The sequence below is a fragment of the Scyliorhinus canicula genome, chromosome 1 (assembly GCF_902713615.1).
Source record: "Scyliorhinus canicula chromosome 1, sScyCan1.1, whole genome shotgun sequence".
In the NCBI taxonomy this organism is placed as follows: Eukaryota; Metazoa; Chordata; class Chondrichthyes; order Carcharhiniformes; family Scyliorhinidae; genus Scyliorhinus; species Scyliorhinus canicula.
In genome coordinates, this window is record NC_052146.1 from 175594364 (window position 1) to 175613069 (window position 18706).

The 18706-nt window shown below is 47.6% G+C and overlaps 1 protein-coding gene across 4 annotated transcripts in view; it reads right to left on the reverse strand.

The window, feature by feature from the left end:
• The window catches only part of LOC119969490 (protein unc-93 homolog A-like), a 150972-nt gene that overhangs the window by 6395 nt on the left and 125871 nt on the right, over positions 1 to 18706 (reverse strand). For all 4 annotated transcript variants that reach the window (XM_038803189.1, XM_038803182.1, XM_038803176.1 and 1 more), the window contains 2 exons: positions 14198 to 14333; positions 9595 to 9726 (listed from right to left, as the gene is read on the reverse strand). In XM_038803189.1, the coding sequence (XP_038659117.1) occupies positions 9595 to 9726; positions 14198 to 14333 (268 nt within the window). The remainder of the gene's footprint in view (positions 1 to 9594; positions 9727 to 14197; positions 14334 to 18706) is intronic.

Here is an 18706-nt window from a genome sequence, read left to right on the forward strand (position 1 = left end):
GCATTAAACAAGAAGTTAGAGCTGCATGTAACAGGGGAATATTGTTGATCATGGGTGATTTTAATCTTCACAAGATTGGGCAAATCAAATTAGCCACAATGCCGGAGCGGAGGAATTCCTGGAATGTATACAGGATGGTTTTCTTGACCAATATGTGGAGGAACCAACTAGAGAGCAGGCAATCTTAGACTGGGTACTGTGTAATGAGAAGGGAATCATTGCCAATCTGGCTTTACAAGAACCCTTGGGGATGAGCGACTATAACATGATGGAATTTTTTATCAAGATGGAGAGTGAAGTAGTTGATTCGGAGACTAGGGTGCTGAATCTTAATAAAGGGAACTATGAGGATATAAGTGAGAGTTAGCCTTGATAGATTGGGGACAGTTACTTAAAGGGATGATAGTGGATAGACAATGGCAAACAGTCAAGGAACGTATGGGGGAACTACAGCAACTGTTCATTCCTGTCTGGCACAAAAGCAAAGGGGGTAAGAGGGCCAATCCATGGCTTACAAAGGAAATTAGAAATAGTATCTGATACAAGGAAGAAACATACAGATTGGCCAAGAAAAATAATAGGTCTGAGGATTTGGAGCAGTTTAGAATTCAGAAAAGAAGGATGAAGGGATTCATTAAGAAGGGGAAAGTACAGTACGAAAGGAAGCTTTCAGGGAACATAAAGACTGGCACGAAGTGTTTCTTTCGATATGTAAAGGGAAAGAGAAATGTAGGCTCCCTACAGACAAAAACAGGGGAATGCAGAATAAGGGACAAAGAAATGCCTGAGCAATTGAATACATACTTTGGTTCTGTCTTCACAAATGAGGACACAAATAAGATCCCAGAAATGTTGGAGAATGAAAGGTTTAGTGAGAGGGAAGAACTGAGGGGATCAACATTAGTAGAGAAATGGTGCTGTGAAAATTGATGGGATTGAAGGCGGATAAATCCCCAGGGCCTGAGAATCCGCATCCCAGAGTGCTTAAGGAGGTGGCTCTGGAAATAGTGGATGCATTGGTGGTCATCTTCCGGGATTCTATAGACTCTGGAACTGTCCCTGAAGATTGGAGGGTAGCTCGCGTCACTCCGATATTCAAAAAGGGAGGTAGAGAGAAAGCCGGGAATTATAGATGAGTAAGCCTAACATCGGTAGTGGGGAAAATGCTTGAATCCATTATCAAGGACTTTACGGTGGAACATTTAGAAAGAAGTAGCAGGATCAGTCAGAGTCAGCATGAATTTATGAATGGGAAATCATGCTTGACAAATCTGTTGGAATTCTTTGAAGAGGTAACCAGTACAGTTGACAAGGGGGAGCCAGTTGATGTGATATTTTGGACTTTCAGAAGGCGTTTGACAAAGTCCCGCATAAGAAATTATTGTGCAAAAGTAAAGCTCATGGGATTGGGGGAAATGTATTGTGGTGGATAGAAAACTGGTTGGCAGAGAGGAAACAAAGAGTAGGGATTAACGGGTCCTTTGCAAATTGACAGGCAGTAACTAGTGGGGTCGGATCGGCTGGGACCCCAGCTATTCACAATATATATTAATGATTTGGGCGAGGGAGTAACATCTCAAAGTTTGCAGATGTACCAAATTAGGTGGGAGGGTGAATTGTGATGAGAATGCAGGGATCCTACAGCAAGATCTGGACAGGTTGGGCGAGTTGGCAAATGAATGGCAGATGCAGTATAATTAGGATAAGTATGAGGTTATTCACTTTGGAAGCAAAAACAAAAAGGCAGATTACTACCTGAATGGTTGTAAATTGGGAGAGGGGAGTGTGCAGTGGGACCTGGGTGTCCTTGTGCACCAGTTGCTGAAGGTAAGCATGCAGGTGCAGCAGGCAGTAAAGTAGGCATACCATTGTATGTTTATCATATAATTTACAGTGCAGAAGGAGGCCATTCGGCCCATCGAGTCTGCACCGGCTCTTGGAAAGAGCACCCAACCCAAGGTCAACACCTCCACCCTATCCCCATAACCCAGTAACCCCACCCAACACTGAGGACAATTTTGGACACTAAGGGCAATTTATCATGGCCAATCCACCTAACCTGCACATCTTTGTGACTGTGGGAGGAAACCAGAGCACCCGGAGGAAACCCACGCACACACGGGGAGGATGTGCAGACTCCGCACAGACAGTGACCCAAGCCGGAATTGAACCTGGGACCCTGGATCTGTAAAGCGATTGTGCTATCCACAATGCTACCGTGCTGCCCACGGTCTTCATTCCAAGAGGTTTTGAGTATAGAAGCAGGGATGTGTTGCTGCAATTGAACAGGGCCTTGGTGAGGCCACACCTGGAGTATTGTGTGCTGTTTTGGTCCTTCTCTGAGGAAGGATGTTCTTGCTGTCGAGGGAGTGCAGCGAAGGTTGACCAGACTGATTCCAGGGATGGCGGGACTGTCAAATAAGGAGAGATTGACTAGGTTGGGATTGTTCTCGTTGGGGTTCAGAAGAATGAGGGGGGGATCTCATAGAGACTTATAAAATTCTAACAGGACTAGACAAGTCAGATGGAGGGAAGATGTTATCAATGATGGGTGTGTCCAGAACCAGGGGTCACAGTCTGACGATTCAGGGTAAACCATTTCGGACAGAGATCAGGAGACATTTCTTCACACAAAGAGTGGCGATCCTATGGAATTCATTACCACAGGAAGTAGTTGATGCTAAAACTTTGAATGTATTCAAGAAGCGGCTGAATATAGCACTTGGGGAGAATGGTATCAAAGGCAATGGGAAGAAAGCAGGATTAGGCTATTGAGTTGAATGATCAGCCATGATCGTGATGAATTTGGAGCAGGCTCGAAGGGCCAAAAGGCCTCCTCCTGCTCCTATCTGTTTTTTGTGAAGGACATACCTGGGCAATTTTCCACATTGGTAGATAGATGCCAGTGTTGTAGCTGTACTGGAACAGCTTGGCTAGGGTAGCGGCAAGTTCTGGAGCACAAGACTTCAGTACCTTTGCTGGAATGTTGTCAGGGCCCATAGCCTTTGCAGTATCCAGTGCCTTCATCTCTTCCTTTATATCGTCTAGCATGAATCAAATTGGCTGAAGACAGGCATCTGCGATGCTCTGGACGTCCAAAAGGAGCCAAGGTATATCACCCACTTGGCACTTTTGGTCAAAGATTGTTGCAAATGCTTCAGCGTTATCTTTTTTACTGACGTTCTGGACTCCACCATCATTGAGGATGGTAATATTTGTGGAGGCTCCTCTCCTGTTAGTTGTTTTATTATCCACCATCATTCACAATGGATGTAGCAGGACTGCAGAGCTTAAATCTGATCCCTTGGTTGTGGAATCACTTAGCTCTAATCTATCGCATGCTGCTTGTGTTGTTTGGCATGCATTAGTCTTGCGTTGTAGCTTCACCATGTTGATTGGATTGGATTGGATTTGTTCATTGTCACGTGTACCGAGGTGCAGTTAAAAGTATTTTTCTGCGAGCAGCTCAACAGATCATTAAGTACATGAAAAGAAAATACATAATAGGGCAACACAAGGTACACAATGTAACTACATAAACACCGGCGTCGGATGAAACATACAGGGGCTTAGTGTTAATCAGGTCAGTCCATAAGACAGTCGTTTAGGAGTCTGGTAACAGCGGGGAAAAAGCTGTTTTTGAGTCTATTCGTGCGTGTTCTCAGACTGTTGTATCCTGCCCGGTGGAAGAAATTGGAAGAGTGAGTAAGCCGGGTACGAGTGATCTTTGATTATGCTGCCGGCTTTCTCCAGGCAGTGGGAGGTGTGGATGGAGTCGATGGATGGGAGGCAGGTTCGTGTGATGGACTGGGCTGTGTTTACAACTCTCTGAAATTTCTTGCGGTGTTGGGCCGAGCAGTTGCCATACCAGGCTGTGATGCAGCCAGATAGGATACTTTCTATGGTGTATCTGTAAATGTTGGTGAGAATTAACGTGGACATGCTGAATTTCCTTAGTTTCCTGTTGTCCTTTCTTGGTGGTAGCGTCGACATGGGTGGACCAGGACAGATTTTTGGAGATGTGTACCCCTAGGAATTTGAAACTGCTAACCATCTCCACCTAGGCCCCGTTGATGCTGACAGGGGTGTGTACAGTACTTTGCTTCCTGAAGTCAATGACCAGCTCTTTAGTTTTTCTGGCATTGAGAGAGAGATTGTTGTTGCTGCACCACTCCACTAGGTTCTCTATCTCCTCATTTTTAGTTATTCCTGGTGCTGCTCCTGATATGACACCCACTGCATTGTACATTGATTCACGGTTGATTCCCTGGCTTGATGGCAATGGTGGAGAGGGGCATATACCGGGCCAGTAGGTTACAGATTCTGGTTGTATACATTTCTGCTGCTGCAGATGGCGCAGAGCGCCTCATGGATGCAGTCTTTGTTGCTCGATCTATTCAAACTCTATCCCACTTAGTACAGTGGTACACAACACGATAGAGGATATTCTCAACATGAGATGGAGCTTCATCTCCACAAGGACTTCACTGGTCAGATGCATCTGCAACAGTCAGGTTGGAGAAGATGAGGTCAAATAAGTTTTTCCCTCTTGTTAGTTCCCTCACCATCTGCCACAGAGCCAGTCTGCCAACTGCTATGTCTGATAAAAATAAAAATACTGTGATTGCTGGAAATCTGAAATAAAAGCAGAAAATGCTGGATAAACTCAGTAGGCCTGCCAGCATCTATAGGGAGAGAAACAAAGTTAACGTTTCAAATCCATATGACCTTTCATCACAACTATGTCTTGTTTGACCTGATGCCTTGAGACCTCATGGGGTCCGAATATGATGTTGTGGATTCCCAGGGCAACTTCCTACTGACTGTACACAACTGTGCTCCATTGCCTCTGCTGGGTCTGTCGTGCTGGTGGGATAGGACATACCCAGAGATGGTAATGGTGGTGTCTGAGGGATGTAAATATGTCTCTGTAAATATTTTATTTTTTATTTGTTCCCGGATGTTAGCGTAACTGGCTAAGCCAGGATTTATTGTCCATCCCTAACTGCCCTTCAGCTGAGTGGCTTGCCAGGCCATTCCCGAGGGCATTTAAGAGTCAACCACATTGCTGTGGGTCTGGAGTCATATGTAGGCCAGACCAGGTAAGGATGGCAGATTTCCTTCCTTGAAGGACATTCATGTACCAGATGGATTTTTGTGACTAAAGGTTTTATGGTCATAATTATACTCTTAATTCCGGTTTTTATTAAATTTCACTATCTGCCGTGGTGGGATTTGACCCCAAGTCCACGGAGAATTGCGCTGGATTACTGGTCCAGTGATACACGATGCCACCATCTCCCCTGTGTGTGACTATGTCAGGATGTTGCTTGACTAGTCTGTGGGACAGTCCTCACAATTTTGACATAAGCCCCAGTTGGAGGACTTTGTCTTTAACCACACCCTCCAGCATCGCAGATACTTTTATGTTGGTGGGTATTTGAATACGTATGAGAATCATAGCACCATCTGGCAACCAAAGCACAGATGTGCCCAAGCAGCTGGTGGAAGCTGTGATACTTATGCCTACTCCCAGGAGGAGGACTATGGAAGGGCGCAGAGATGCTCATCTTCAGGTTAATGACATCATAAGACATCAACAAGATGGGAAATGCTGGAGCAGCAGCTCAGGGGCTAATCCATCCAGGCCATGAGTGCAGACCTGTCTCTGGGGTATTTATCTACTTGATTGAGAGCGTGGAAACTTTCTTAGAGAGCTACGTCCAGCATACTACCCAGTGTACAATTTATATGTGTACGGACCTGCATGTCATCACCTCTTCCAGGAGCCCTAGGGAGCAATGGCTGGGCAAGAAGAGTACGAGGAGCCTGGAGTCTTTGTTGCTTGCAGTAAAAGTACAGTTTTAGAGCATCCAGAAGCACATGCATATATCCCACATTGTTGCTTAAATGTGAGAACTGACATGTTGTCTGTTGCACTACAGAATGATTTCTGTACTTACTTCTGCACCATTGAGTCCTTAACAGCTAGAATGCTATTGGAGGAAATGTGATGGAAACGTCATGACCGCATGAGATCAATGTTGTATCCTTGCCTTGGCCTGTTATGGTAGGCCTAAAAGGAGCATTGAAGGAAATGCCAACAAGGCTGAAGGAGGTAGAAGATTACATTTTTCACAAGGCTCATGAGAACCGGGCGATACGGTTGCACAGTGGTTAGCACTGCAGCCGGACTGCTCAGGGAACTGGGTTCAATTCCGGCCTCGGATGACTGTCTGAGGAGTTTGCACTTTCTCCCCCTGTCTGCGTGGGTTTCCGCTGTGTGCTCTGGTTTCCACCCACAGTCCAAAGATCTGCAGCTTAGGTGAATTGGCCATGATCAATTGCCACTTCGTGTACAAAAGGTTAGGTTAGGTTACTGGTTTAAGGGGATAGGGTGAGGGCCTGACCCTATGTCGGGTACCCTTTCAGGGGGTCGGTGCAGACTCAATAGACCTCTTCCCTTTCCCCCCACTTCCCCCTTCTTCCCCTTCCCCCCCCATTTCTCCTTCCCTTTTCTTTGTGTTTTGAAGCCCCTCTGTGGATTCCACCGCGCGCCTCACCCCCCCCCCCCCCCCCCCCCCCCAGCTCTATTGGCTACAAATAGGTCCTGGAACAAGTGCCCGGATGGCAAATTTGATTTTCTCCAGAGAAAATCAGACAGGCAGTCTGCAGCATTGGGTGCTGCTGGCTGATCGCCAGCCAAACAAGATTGGTCGATGGGCAAATAGGGAGGCAAAGGCAAGGGGTTCGGCCCTCCTCCCATGAAGAGTTCTAGCTGTTCTGAGACTCCGAAGACCGCCACATTTGGTCACGGCTCCAACCTCAGCCCCACAACCTTGGACATTGCCTCGGAGAAGGCTGTCCAGAACCTAACAAGTCTGGGGCATGCCCAGAACCTGTGGGTGGGGTTGGCCGGGCCTCGCTGGCACCGTTCACATTTGTCTTCCATCTCCGGGAAGAACCTGCTCATTCGGGTTCTGGTCAGGTGCGCTCTGTGCACCACCTTTAGATGCATTAGGCTTAGCATTGCGCATGTGGAGGTGGAGTTTGCCCTGTTCAGTGCTTCGCTCCAGAGTCCACACCCTACTTCTACTCCTAGTACATCCTCCATTTTTCCCTTCTCGTCCAGCCGGGAGAGTGCCTTCTCCAACAGTCACCCATACAGGTTCCCGGAGTTAGCCCAACCTCCCCCCCACCAAATCACCCGCATCTAACAGCTCCTCTCCCAGTGAGTGTCCTGGCGTCCGTGGGCATTTCATCGTTTCCCTAAGAAGGAACTTTTTGATCTGCATGTTCCTTGGCTCGTTCCCTTTGGGTAGTTGAAACCTCTCCATCAGTTCTTCCAGCATTGCTAGTTTATTGTCCATGTAAAAGTCACTAACTGTCAATGGTCCCCCATCTTGTCTCCACCTTTTAAAGGTGGTGTCCATTGTGGCTGGTCGCGAACCTGTGATTCCTGTGTATGGGGGTCACGGTGGACATTTTGGTCAGGCCAAAGTGTTGCCTTACCTGGTTTTATGCCTGGAGCATTGCTATTACCACTGGGTTTGTTGAGTGCTTGACTGGCGGGGATGGGAGCACTGTTGGCAAGAGCTCGGAGAGAAGTCCCTATGCAGGACTCTCTTCCAACCAAAGTTTTATTTTTGACCAAAAGTGCCTAATTTTGAATTCTTAGCAGGAGAGCCACCTATCATGCTTTCGCTCAGCACATCCCCACCACTGAAAATGAAAATCGCTTATTGTCACGAGTAGGCTTCAAATGAAGTTACTGTGAAAAGCCCCTAGTCGCCATATTCCGGCGCCTGTCCGGGGAGGCTGGTACGGGAATCGAACCGTGCTGCTGGCCTGCTTGGTCTGCTTTAAAAGCCAGCGATTTAGTCCCATGCAGCCAATTACACCCCGCACCTGGGAGAATACAGCAATGGCCCAAATCTTAGACATCTGTATGACTGAACGGATCATTGTGAAACTGTGTATGTTTGTTGGCCTTCTTGAAGATGATATTTGTGACCACCTTGATGTAGCCACAGATTCGAAAATCCTACTGATATCTCCAAAGGATTCCTTCAGTGATCTGAGGTGTAAAACGTCAGTGACACCCTGACCTTCGCCACTACAGGCAATGGGCCCGCATCACTTCCCACTGGGTTCAGGTCCACCGCCATCATTATGTACAGCTTGGGTCCACCTCACTGGACAGCTGCAGTCTTCTGCATCACTGATCCTCTGACATCTGCACAGCTTCTGTCAGTAAACCCTCTGGTGGGTCATGTCTTCTGCACACAAGGTTGGTTGTGTGTTTATTTGTGCCATCGTCATGCACAGACCCGTTAACCATCCTGATCCTTCTGCCTCTCCGGATATTGCAGTCCTTCTGAGGAATGCACCTCACTCACTCTCTCCTGTTCCTTCTCACTGGAGTTATCAAAACTGGAGTGCATGAGACCCAAGCAGTGCTCACTTCTCAAGGCCTCTCCACTTAATTTCCAAAAATTTGCACTTCAGAGGTAACACTCAATCTGTATGTCTTCAGTGTGTCTCCGGCTTGTCAATCTGTGATTTAATCACTCTCATTTTCTCCAAACTGAATGCTGCAGCTTGTAATGGTTGCCAACTCTAGCCAATACTGACCTACTGCTGAGATCCTGCCTCCTTATGGATGGTGAGGCTCTGAAGCTCCATTCATCATGTGCACCCCTGATAAAATTTCAAACCCCTGGGAAAATGTTTGGTAATCAGCTCCTGAGGATCAATTGCCGGCCATCCGCCAGAAACGCTGTCTCCATCTAACAGTCTTGCTGCCTCCGGCAAAATTCAGCAGCTGTGTGAACATTCTGGCTTGTGCAAACACGTTCCCACCCACATTCCAGTCCATCGTTCAAGGAATGAGAAAGTTCCATCTACAGTCTCACAATAGGGTGTCAGCCATTTAGGACATTCAGAGAATTGTAAATCTTTGGCACCGTCTATCCCAGAGAGCTGTGGACGCCCAGTCGTTAACTATATTCAAACCAGAGATTCACAAATTGTTGTTGCAGAAGATGAGCTATGATCCTGTTGAATGGTGGAGAAGGCACCTGCTTTTGTTTCTAATATTCAATCATTTAAATGTGACAGCTAGCTCTTCAACTGAGCGTTCTTTTTAACTTTGCCAGTTGTGCTGTAAGCTGATGGAATGGATTTTCTGCTTGTTGCCGATCCTGCCCAATCCTTATTCCAACCACACAGGTTCTAAACCAAGTGGTGATCTGTCCCACCAGATTTTTACACAGGTAACAAGACTAAAAATTGCCCTGTTTAACTGCCACACTCTTCCAGAGCCAGGCAAGGTGATTAGTAGTTGTGACAATGAAAACCATGAACCTTTTCACTCCTGAATGTCTGTTGTGAACAATAAATATTGTATAAGCTTCTTTAATATTCCCAGTTGGATAAAACTATTGATCATGAAAACAAGTGGAATACAGTCTTATGTCAGAGGTCTATTTCATCATCTTTCTTGTCGTATTGCTACAGTACTTCAGAGAGAAGAGTAAAATGGAAATGCAAAATTAACAATAAATATATTGTCACTTACTACGGTCAACATACCATTGGTCTGTGTCTGCCAAACAGCATCGGCCATTCCCCAAAGACAAGGAAACACAAAAAACACTGCCATTTGTTCCAGTTGTGGATGCCATAAAAACAGTGCAATTATTGATGACAGATTCGTAATGGTTGCTGTGGCATGAAACAAATAAAAATGATTTCAGATACAGCACAGGAACATGCATTAGATCTTTCTAGCATATCATAATGGGCCTGAATTTGCTGAAAGTCTTCACCATGATATGCGCTTATGTTGCAAAAATTATATTGTGTATGTTTTTCCATTATGTACATCACGCCATAACTTGCTGGGACTTTTGAGCTGCTTCACATAGATCGTTGTCAAAAGAGTTGAACACCTAATAATCATAGTTCAGCTTCCCCTTTAATATCCAGACTGATACCACAACTGCAGAGGGTGCACTCCCCACAGGAAATTGCAGCATCTGTGAAGCTACTGACATCACAGGTAACTGCATCAAACACAGTGCAGACCAAACAAAGAGGCAAAAGGACGCACAACATTGTTCCCTACTGCTCTCTTTGCCGCTTCCCGTTCTCTCCTGCCCCCATTGTCTGCCTCCCACATTGTTGGCCTCTCTTCGCTGGCCCCTTCACTTTCCTCCGCTCGCCTCATTGATCCCTCTGGCTTTCCTACTCTCTTTGGCTGCTCCCTTCGCTGTTTCCCCCTACTACCTTTGCCATGTGTCTTTCCACACTTTCCCTGGCTCTCTTCATTGCTCGCTTCATCATTTCCTCCTGCTTCTTCCTATTTCTGTCATTTGCCAGCTGTGTTATCTGCTTCCAGCGGTGAAGGGAGAAGCAAAGAGAGCAGAAGTGAGGACAGGAGGGAAAAAGAGGGAGTGGAGGGCGGACAGCGCATTGTGGGGAGCGGGAGGAAACTGGAAGCTGTGGAATAGATGGTGGGCAGCAGGAGGGAGCGGGAAGTGGAAGGCGGATGCACATAAGGACTTCAGCGGTGGCGAGTAATTCACCTCCTGATCCCCTCCAAAGCCTGTCCACCATCTACAAGGCACAAGTCATAGAATACTCTCCACTTGCCTGGATCAGTGCAGCTCCAACAACACTCAAGAAGCTCGACACCTTCCAGGACAAAGCAGCCCGCTTGATTTCTTCTCCTTCCATAAATATTCAAACCCTCCAGCACCGACGAACAGTGGCAGCCATGTGTACCATCTACAAGATGCACTGCAGCAACTCACCCAAGGTTCCTTCGACAGATCCTTCCAAACCCACAACCACTACCACCTGGAAGGACAGGAGCAACAGGTACCTGGGGACCCCACCACCTGGAGGTTCCCCTCCAAGTCACTCACCATCCTGACTTGGAAATATATTGCCGTTCCTTCACTGCCGCTGGGCAACATCCTGGAATTCCCTCCCTAACAGCACAATGTGTGTACCTGCACCTGAAGGACTTCAGCGGTTCAATAAGGCAACTCACCACCATCTTCTGAAGGGCAGCTAGGGAATCATAGAATCATAGAATTTACAGGGCAGAAGGAGGCCATTCGGCCCATCGGGTCTGCACCGGCCCTTTTCGACAGAGCACCCTACCTAACCCCACACCTCTATCCTATCCCCGTAACCCAGTAACCCCACCCAACCCAACCTTTTTGGACACTAAGGGCAATTTAGCATGGCCAATCCACCTAACGTGCACGTCTTTGGACTGTGGGAGGAAACCGGAGCACCCGGAGGAAACCCACGCAGACACAGGGAGAACGTGCAGACCTGTACAGGCAGTGACCCAGCCGGGAATCGGACCCTGGAGCTGTGAAGCAACTTTGCTAACCACTATGCTACCATACCCCCCTAAAGGGCAATAAATGCTGGCTTCACCAGCGATGCCCACATCCCTAAACATGTATATTTTAAGAAGTCATTAGAAATTGTAACCTGGTAAGTAGGATTTGCCTCAGTTCTTTGGAATTCTTGCTATAATGAGCACAGGAGACGCACACTGGGCAGAGTACTACCGCTTCTACAGAGTACTTCATTAAAAAATTTCCTGATATATGGATGTTGCTGGCAAGGCCAGTTACGCATCATAATTGTACTTGAGTCATTGGAGGTGATCTGTCTTTTTGCCGCTGCAGTCCCTCTGGTGCAGGTGCATCCACAGTTTGGCTGAGGAAGTGAAAGACTGGCAATATAGTTCCAAGCCAAAGTGTATGGAGGGAACTTGCAGCTAGGAGCATTCCCATGCATTTGCTGCCTTGTCCTTCTAGTTGGTACATACCACCGGTTTGGAAGGTGCTATCGAAGGATCGTTGGTGAGTTGCTGAAATGCATCTTGTATCGTACACGCTTGCCACTGTGTGTCAGTAGAGAAGGGAGTGGATGTTGAATGTAGTGAGTAACTTGATTAATTTATTAAGTAACAGAGAGGGACTCCCCCACCCCTGACCCCCAATAGGACCACCCCCCCCACCCACCTACACCAGAACCCCCATAGCATCACCCTGAACCCCAATGGGACCTGCCAACTACTCCCTAAATTCACAAGGGGCCCCTGAACCCATATGACTACCCTCCAATCTGCATTCCACCTCCGCTGACCACCACGCACCTCCCAAATACTCTCCCCTACCACAACAACGCCCCCTGCCACAACAACGTCCCCCACACTGATCACCCCATCATAATAATAATAATATAATAATAATCGCTTATTGTCACAAGTAGGCTTCAGTGAAGTTACTGTGAAAAGCCCCTAGTCATCACATTCTGGCGCCTGTTCAGGGAGGCCGGTACGGGAATTGAACCCGAGCTGCTGGCCTTGTACTGCATTACAAGCCAGTTGTTTAGCCCACTGTGCTAAAGCAGCCCCTGACCACTGACCTCCCCTCCACTGACCATCCCACCATTCCACTGACTAGTCCTCGCTCACCCACTGACCAGTCTCTGAGCACCTGATCTCCCAACCATTGACCACACCCCACTGATCACAAAGTTTCTCAAAGTGGCTGGACCTTTAAACCTGGCTACTTTATTACAGCTGGTACTGTAAAAAGGTGGGGCGTGGCTTCTTTACTTCTCACTTTCCTGCCCTTGACACAAGGCCTCAGGAACCTGGTTTCATTTCCAGGTGAGGAGTGAATTGCCACTCCACGGAAGGTATGGGCCAATATATTTCAAATAGTTATGGATGAATTTCAACAAAATTTGCTGCACATTAGGGTATGTCCTGAGAAAGAACTTATTAGCTTTTGGTGGAGATTCAAATCTGCATTCTGAAATTTCTTAAAGGATCCATTAACGTATTGGGAGATACGTCAAATTGACTTTTTTTTTAGAATGTTGAGTTTTATTTAAAATGTTGTTGGCTGTTTTAGATCGTTATGATTATCAAAGCTGCTGTACTGGAATTTGCCACAGTGTCATAATATGAGCTGAGTTTTCACATCAAGTTATTGGATGTGGATTGGCTTGAAGCCTCATCAGTGAGATGGAAGCTCTTAAAAAGATTTATTTTTTGTGTTTTGCAGTTACAGAGCATCAACAAGCAGGGAAATACCTCAAGGAAGCACTGTGTGTTTGTAACAATGAGGCTTTAACACAACATGGCAGAGGTACGCACTCCAATGAGTGTATTCTTCACTTGTTCTTTAACTATGTCCCCAGTTCTAATGTCCCCCAGAAGCGATCTTTCAGCATCTACCCTGCCAAGCAGCCTTAAGCACAATTTGCCTTTAATAAATATATGTTGACTTCCATTTATTAGCTCACATATTTCCAAATACCAATTTATTTTCTTTTAGATTTCTCAACCATATATGATGGGCGAAATTCTCCCAAAACGGGAAAAATCGTCAAACCGCCGTAAAACCCGGGCGGGTTTTACGGCATCGCGCCCCTTCCCGACGGGGGACCGATTCTGGTCCCCCGTCGGGGCTAGCAGCCCGACGTCGGAGGCTCCGACAAGTCGGGCTTAACGAAAATCGTTAAACCCGCTTGTCGGACTTAGCGCCGGCTGACGCGTCATATGACGTCAGCCGCGCATGCGCAGGTGGGAAGACGCCACCCGCGCATGCGCGGGTGACGTCATCGCGTTTTTGCGCGAAACCCGCGCATGCGCGGTCCGGGTTGCCCCTCAGCCGCCCCGCGTATTGATACTGCGGGGCGGCGGAAGGACAAATAGTGCGCGGGCATCGGGCCCGCTGCCCGCGATCGGTGGGCACCGATCGCGGGCCCATGGCACCCTTGGCACGGCCGTGGTACTGCCGTGCCAATCGGTGCCATGGTTATTTTTTTCCAGGTGGTCACGACGTTTTTACGAACGGCAGGACCAGGTGTGTTTGCCGTTCGTAAAAAGGTCGTAAAGGGCTGGGACTTCGGCCCTTCTAACAGCTGTGAATCGCTGCCGGCCGTAAAAAAACGGCGGCAGCGATTCGTGTCGGGATTTCGGCGGGGGGGTGGGAGAATAGCGGGAGGGCGTCAAAAAAGTCGGGAAGGCCCTCCCGCTATTCTCCCACCCGTCGTGGGGGGCGGAGAATTTCGCCCGATATGTTTTATAAAGCAGACTCAAATACTCCTTTGAATTTTGGCATCTTCAGGTACAAAATCCAACTTTACTCACCAAAGGCGAACAATAACATTCGTCCAGTAAATCTTGATATTCTTCCAAAAATTGCAGAGAAAATGGAATTTGAAGCACCAAAGCAGATCATAACATAACCAACATATTGTATTCCAATTGTACAAGTGACATACGCCTGCAGGTAGAAAATAAAGAATAAGAGCATCTGTTAAGTCCATATGTTGTCACATCATGTCAATCAGAAAACATTCTCTTTTGTTTCCTACCTCCCAATCGATTACTAACCCAGGTCATTTTTGGTAATAATCTGCTGATCAGAACCACATAAAATGCCTTTTGAAAGACCATGAGTCGGATTCTCTGGTCTGCCAGCCGCGTATTCCGGTGTGGAGCGCTGCCACCGGCAGCGGGATACTCCATTCCTGCAGCCAGCCAATGGTGTTTCCCACCCCATGCTGTTCGGAAACCCGCAGGCGTGGGTGTATTGCAGTGGACTGGAGGATCCCGCCGACGGAGAATTCCGCTGCATTTGGATAACACCATTATGAGACAATGCCACTTTAATTTTGAAAATATGTTTTTTTATCTTTCAAATGACTGGAACTTTTGCAATTTGAACTGAGACAGAGCAAACTGCTCAAATAGGATGGCAGCATTCCAAGATGAAGATGAGAAACCAACAAATTATCCTCGGGAGCGCAAAGTGAGACAATTGCTACAATCCAGATATCCACTGAAACTCGTAACCATTGAAGGAAGAATTGTTAAATATGCAACGTTCTGGATATTGAAGCAATGGCTGCTGCAGACAGATCCACACAAAACCTCTGGGAAATACACAATGGATTAAGTTTTTCAAGGCAAAGCTGCCAGGCACTAGAGAGAGATTGCAAGTGACGCAAGTGGTGTGCAGAAAGTCTTCAGCAGAGGACTGCTCGGTTTCTCTCTTTTGGAATAAAAGTGTTACTCAGTTTGAGAAGCCAACTCTACCAGAAAACCGAGATCTCGTACTAATTGCAATATCTACAGCTGACCGCAGCCAAGAAATCAGCTAAATTAAATTGGCCACAGTGTTTAAAATAAACCCCTCGACTTCCGGTGGCGAACATGGTGTGAGTGGTAGCACATTTGGCAGCTCCCGCTCGAGGCTGTTTTTCCAGACCTTTTCCCCGTTTGTAGGATGGATGTTTTGTGGAAAAAAGATGCAGGGGTGACTGGAGAAAAATTTTAACTCCACTGGTGGGGCTGGTGGATGGATCCACGGACCAGAAGTGGGTCAAGAAGAAGGGAACATAGAACATTACAGCGCAGTACAGGCCCTTCGGCTCTCGATGTTGCGCCGACCTGTGAAATCCCTCTAAAGCCCATCTACACTATTTCCTTATTGTCCATATGTCTATCCAATGACCATTTGAATGCCCTTGGTGTTGGCGAGTCCACTACTGTTGCAGGCAGGGCATTCCACACCCTTGCTACTCTCTGAGTAAAGAATCTACCTCTGACACTTGTCCTGTATCTATCTCCCCTCAATTTAAAGCTATGTCCCCTCGTGCTAGACATCACCATCCAAGGAAAAAGGCTCTCACTGTCCACCCTATCTAATCCTCTGATCATCTTGTATGCCTCAATTAAGTCACCTCTTAACCTTCTTCTCTCTAACGAAAACAGCCTCAAGTCCCTCAGCCTTCCATCATAAGATCTTCCCTCCATACCAGGCAACATTCTGGTAAATATCCTCTGCACCCTTTCCAATGCTTCCACATCCTTCCTATAATGCGGCGACCAGAATTGCACGCAATACTCCAAATGCGGCCGCACCAGAGTTCTGTACAGCTGCAACATGACCTCATGGCTCCGAAACTCAATCCCTCTACCAATAAAAGCTAACACACCGTATGCCTTCTTAACAACCCTCTCAACCTGGGTGGCAGTTGGAGCAAGAGAATCTCCGTGCGACACAGGCCAAGATGGCGGAGGGTAAATGGTCTGCCTTGCCTACCCAATGGTCGAAGGAGCACCTGGTGGGCTTCTTAAATGAGTATTTTAGCCGACAGAGGAGGGAAGCCCAGGAGGATCTAGCCAAGACGGTGGAACCATTAAAAGCAAGAATTGAGTCCCAGGGCCAGGCTATTCAGAAGGTGGAAGAGGTGGTGGGGGAGCAGGAGGAGCAGCTCACCTCGTTGGTGGCTAAAGTGAGTCTGATGCGAGAGACCCAGAAGCGGTTAAAGGAGAAGGTGGAGGGCCTGGAGAATTGCTCCCGGGGACTGAATTTAAGAATCGTGGGGATGCCTGAAGGCATCAAGGAAGCGGACGCTGTATGTAGCCAAGATGCTGAGGAGGGGGCCTTCGACCCGGTTGCCCGGGTGCATAGGGCGCTATGAGGAAGCCACAGGTGAATGAGCCGCCGAGATCGATGGTGGTGCGTCTTCACTGGTTCCTGGACAAGGAGAAGATATTGAGATGGGCGATACAGATGAGGATATGCACCTGGGAGGGGAGCGAGCTTCGGGTGTACCAAGACGGGTGGGCAGCAGGTAGTATTGTGGTTAGCACAATTGCTTCACAGCTCCAGGGTCCCAGGTTCGATTCCTGGCTTGAGTCATTGTCTGTGTGGAGTCTGCACATCCTCCCCGTGTGTGCGTGGGTTTCCTCCGGGTGCTCCGGTTTCCTCCCACAGTCCAAAGATGTGCAGCTTAGGTGGATTGGCCAGGCTAAATTGCCCTTAGTGTCCAAAATTGCCCTTAGTGTTGGTTGGGGTTACTGGGTTATGGGGATAGGGTGGAGGTGTGGACCTTGGGTAGGGTGCTCTTTCCAAGAGCCGGTGCAGACTCGATGGGCCGAATGGCCTCCTTCTGCACTGTAAATTCTATGAAGACCTGCGCACAGACCTGGTGAAGAAGAGAGCCAGGTTTTATTGGGTGAAGGCTGCCTTCTTTAAAAAGGGGTGAAGTTTGGGATGTTGTACCCGGCCCGCCTCTGGGTGACTTTTAATAGCCGAAAACATTATTTTGGAACACCAGAGGAAGCAAAGGAGTCTTTAAAAGACCAAGGACTGGCAGGAGAAGGAGGACATTGAACTGTGGAGGAGGTGTGAGAAGACGGGTGTTTTTCTGTCCATTTTTTCTTGTACCTTTTTTCTTGTTTGTTGGGTGTTGAGAACTTTTTTCCTTCAAGATGTTTTGTTGTGGTGAGGGTTAGTGCACCTTTTTTCTTGTTTCATTGTTGTTTGTGGGGTGTGCGATCTGGCGTTAGGGGAATCAGTGGGGGGTAGGAGGCTCAGGCTAGCTGGGTGGCCTAGTTAACGGGAGCGCAGTTGGGGGTGATCGGGTGGTTAGTGAAGTAGAGGGGGATGAGGTTGTTGTTTTGTTCCGGGAAGGGAGGGGGGTGCTATTGACAAAGGTGTTGTTGTGGCATTGCTGGGGAGGGAGTGGTGATGGTGGACATCCGAGAGTAGGCCTGGAGGGACGTGTGGCATGGGTCGGGGGCTGGCCTAAGAAGGGGTATGGTTGAGGAGCTTGAAGGCGGACGTGGTCTTTTTACAAGAAACACACTTGAAGATCGGGGATCAGACAAGGTTAAGGAAAGGATGGTCGGGCAAGCCTTCTACTTGCGATTAGACATGAAGATACGGAGGTAACGGTGCTGGTAAATAAACGGGCGGTGTTTGAAGTGGGGAATATTTGGGGGGGTGGTTCGTGATGGTGAGTGGGAAGCTGGAGGGGATGCCAGTGGTCCTGGTAAACATTTATGCCCCATATTGGGACGATGTGTTTATGAGGCGGTTGCTAGGGAAGATATAGTGCAGAAGGAGGCCATTTGGCCCATCGAGTGTGCACCAACCCTCTGAAAGAGCACCCGACCTCTACCCAATCCCTACCCTATCCCCGTAACCCCACCTAGGGGCAACTTGGCATGACAAATCCACCTAACCTGCACATCTTTGGACTGTGGGAGGAAATCGGAGCACCCGGAGGAAGCCCGCATAGACACAGGAAGAAAGTGCATACTCACACAGTCACCCGAGGTCGGAATTGAACCCAGGACCCTGGCACTGTGAGACAACAGTGCTAACCATAACATAAGGTAAAATCGTCATAGTCCTAGATGACCAGAGGCTGTTTTCTCCTTTGAGGGGAAGAGCCTACTGGTGGTGATTTAACCTGAGGATTACCACACATGAGGCAAGGGGCAAGGTTGAGAAGGTAGGGCCTTCATGAATAACTTCATGAATATCATCCCACCTGATAAGGATAATTTTTAAAACCTATATTGTGACCCTACCTACTTTCTTTTATTCCTCTCTGTATCCTGTCTGCAGGAAACCCTGTAATCAAAATGTTGAGTTGCCATTCCTGCCCATTCTTAAGCCATGATTCAGTAATAGCTAGAATCTGATACTTCCAAGTGTCTATCTGTGTTCTCAGCCTATCTGCCTTGTTCGCTGGGCTCCTTTATTGAAATATGCACAACTAATCACTGAAAAACTCCTTTGTTCTCTATTTTTTTCCCTTTGATTTTTCATTTCTCCCACATTTGCTTATTAGTTTC